This window comes from Chrysochloris asiatica, unplaced genomic scaffold (assembly GCF_000296735.1).
Source record: "Chrysochloris asiatica unplaced genomic scaffold, ChrAsi1.0 scaffold00450, whole genome shotgun sequence".
Lineage (NCBI taxonomy): Eukaryota > Metazoa > Chordata > Mammalia > Afrosoricida > Chrysochloridae > Chrysochloris > Chrysochloris asiatica.
Genome location: NW_006408968.1, coordinates 802,212 through 804,528, shown reverse-complemented (window position 1 = coordinate 804,528; position 2,317 = coordinate 802,212). Strand labels below are relative to the sequence as shown.

General features: G+C 49.4%; 1 protein-coding gene across 1 annotated transcript; it reads right to left on the bottom strand.

Moving 5' to 3' along the window:
• Window positions 1-706: 706 nt before the first annotated feature.
• Window positions 707-2,107, bottom strand: LOC102841074 (nuclear envelope pore membrane protein POM 121C-like). The gene has a single exon (XM_006877261.1). The coding sequence runs from the start codon at window positions 2,105-2,107 to the stop codon at window positions 707-709; it is 1,401 nt and encodes a 466-aa protein (XP_006877323.1).
• Between the last annotated feature and the right edge of the window lie 210 nt (window positions 2,108-2,317).

Sequence of the window (2,317 nt, the reverse complement as noted above, 5' to 3'; positions counted from 1 at the left end):
CCTCGGAAATCCTGTACAAGGTCGCTATGAGTCGGAACCAACTCCACGGCACTTAACAACAACAAATGATGGTTAGGGGAGGGAGTCAAGTAAGAATGCCTGTGGAGTCCTGATGAGACGGCAGGATAAAACACTAGACCACAGGTTAGTTTGAACAGCAACGTTGGTAATTCAAACTCACTAGCCGCTCCTCAGAAACCTGTACAGGGTCTAATAGGAATCGGAATCAACTCGACAGCACTTAACAACAGAAGGTAGACACGTTAACATGGATGACAGGGCAAGCAATATATAATAAGAGGGAAGTTGGCAGAGGAAAGATGAAAGTAGCAGAAGAAACGGCGGAGTACAAGAGTTAAAGACAATATTTAAAGGGAAAAGAGGTAAATACTGTTAACTGACAGGAGTCCTGGTGTGGCACTGTGGGCTAATGCGTCAGACTGCAGTCATTTAAACTGCAAGATCAGTGGGTCAAGCTCACCAGCTACTCCTTGGAAATCCTATACAGGGTCTATATGGGTTGGAATTGACTCCATGGCACTTAACAACTACAACTGTTAACTGAGGGTACGTAAAGAGGATTGCAATCATTGTAATGAAGTGAAGTATATGATTTGTTGAATGTAAAATTGACGATCTGTTCTGTAAACCTTTGTTCAAGTCACAATAAAAAGTTTAAAAAAAAAAAAAAGGCCACTCTAGCAAATTATGGGAAGGCCACTGGGCCTGGGGAATTCTGCATCTTCCTTAAGCTCTTCTGCAGTGAATTAATGCTGGGAGTTGGAGAAGCTGGCTCTGGAGTAGTAATCCCTACCGAAGGCAGGTTGGAAGAAGAGGAAGACTGCGTGATACAGTGGTCTGAGATTGTCTCAGTCTTACCCTTCAAGATCTTGTTGATCCACTGGATCGCAGTTTTCTTCTCCAAGTCAAAGTCCTCAACAGTGACTCGATAACCTAGCTGGGGAGCTGGGGGCATGATCAGTGGATCTCCTCGCCTGCAGGGCAGCAGCAGAGGAATCTTGCGTTTAGGAGGCCTGGAGCGGTTGTCTGGTGTGGATAAGCAATTTCCCAAGTGTTGTTTCTGTCCAGAGGTAGTATCTAAAATCTTTTCACCCTGGATTTTCTTCTCTAGTACCAGTGAAGCTGATGTGCTAGATTGGTGACTTTCCTCAGTCACTTTCTCTGCAGGTACCTGCGGATAGACTATGGCTGAGCCTGAGAATCTGGTTGTACCTGGACCACATCTCTGCATTATTGGGAAATCTTGAGTGGAGCTATAGGAACTGATAATGGCATTACGTTTACTACATGGATTTATAAAAGGGGCCTGGGATATCTTAAACAGACTATCTTCTGAGCTGTTGGGATGAAGGTATCTCTTTAGAGGCCCAGGCCTAGGCACGAAGGAAGACACGGCTCCATGGACCACTAGGGGCCTGAATGCAGACTGTACATGACCACTGCCGTCAGAATCTCTTCTCTGACAGTCCCGCCTCTCAGTGATGATGTGGTCCTCCTCCTGCTTCACTGGCCCTTTCTTGATTTCTCCAAGGATCTTCAAGTCTTCTTCCTGCGTTCTCACTTGACTTCTCTCTCCGAAGACCCTCATCAGGGTCTCCTTGACACAAGGGTTTGGGAGGTGACCAGACAGTGAAGACCACATATAGACAACTCTCTGCTTCAGTGCCCAACCGAGAGTCAATTTCTCCTTAGTAGATGACATCTTCAGGATCACTGAGGTACAGAACATCTTGGAGCTGCACCCAGATAGTGCCGGCTTTTTCTGATGGCCACTCTGAAGTGCCGAGGGAATGACTCCCTGAAAGAAACACTGGAACAGCTGATTCGGAAGTCTCTTCCGATATACAACGACAAAACGACGGCGGCGGTGACGGCGACAACAGGGTGAAGCCACGCGATCCTCGTAGGACAGCCTGCGCGCCAGTCCGAAGGCAGCGTCAGCCGAGTGCACCCGGCAAGCCACGGGTCCCCTGCGGGTGAGCTGTGCCGGCTGGAGGCGGTCCGGCCTCTGCCTCTGCGGCAGATCCTCCACCTGGAGAGCTGGAGGCACAGGTGGACGACGAGGCCGGCTCAGGTAACTGCCCATGAGGAGCTGTTCTGCACGTTCACGATGGACTCCTTCAGAAAAAAGAAAAAAGTCAGTGCCTCTAAGAGGTTTCCGTTAACTACTGTCGAAGCGGTCCAGGGCAAAGCGCGCAACGTTGGGTGTGACTCCTGTGACGCTGGCTTGGAACTCGTGAGCAAAGAAAGGGCTAGCGCCACGGGGACGAACGTGCGTGGGGACGAACGTGCGTGC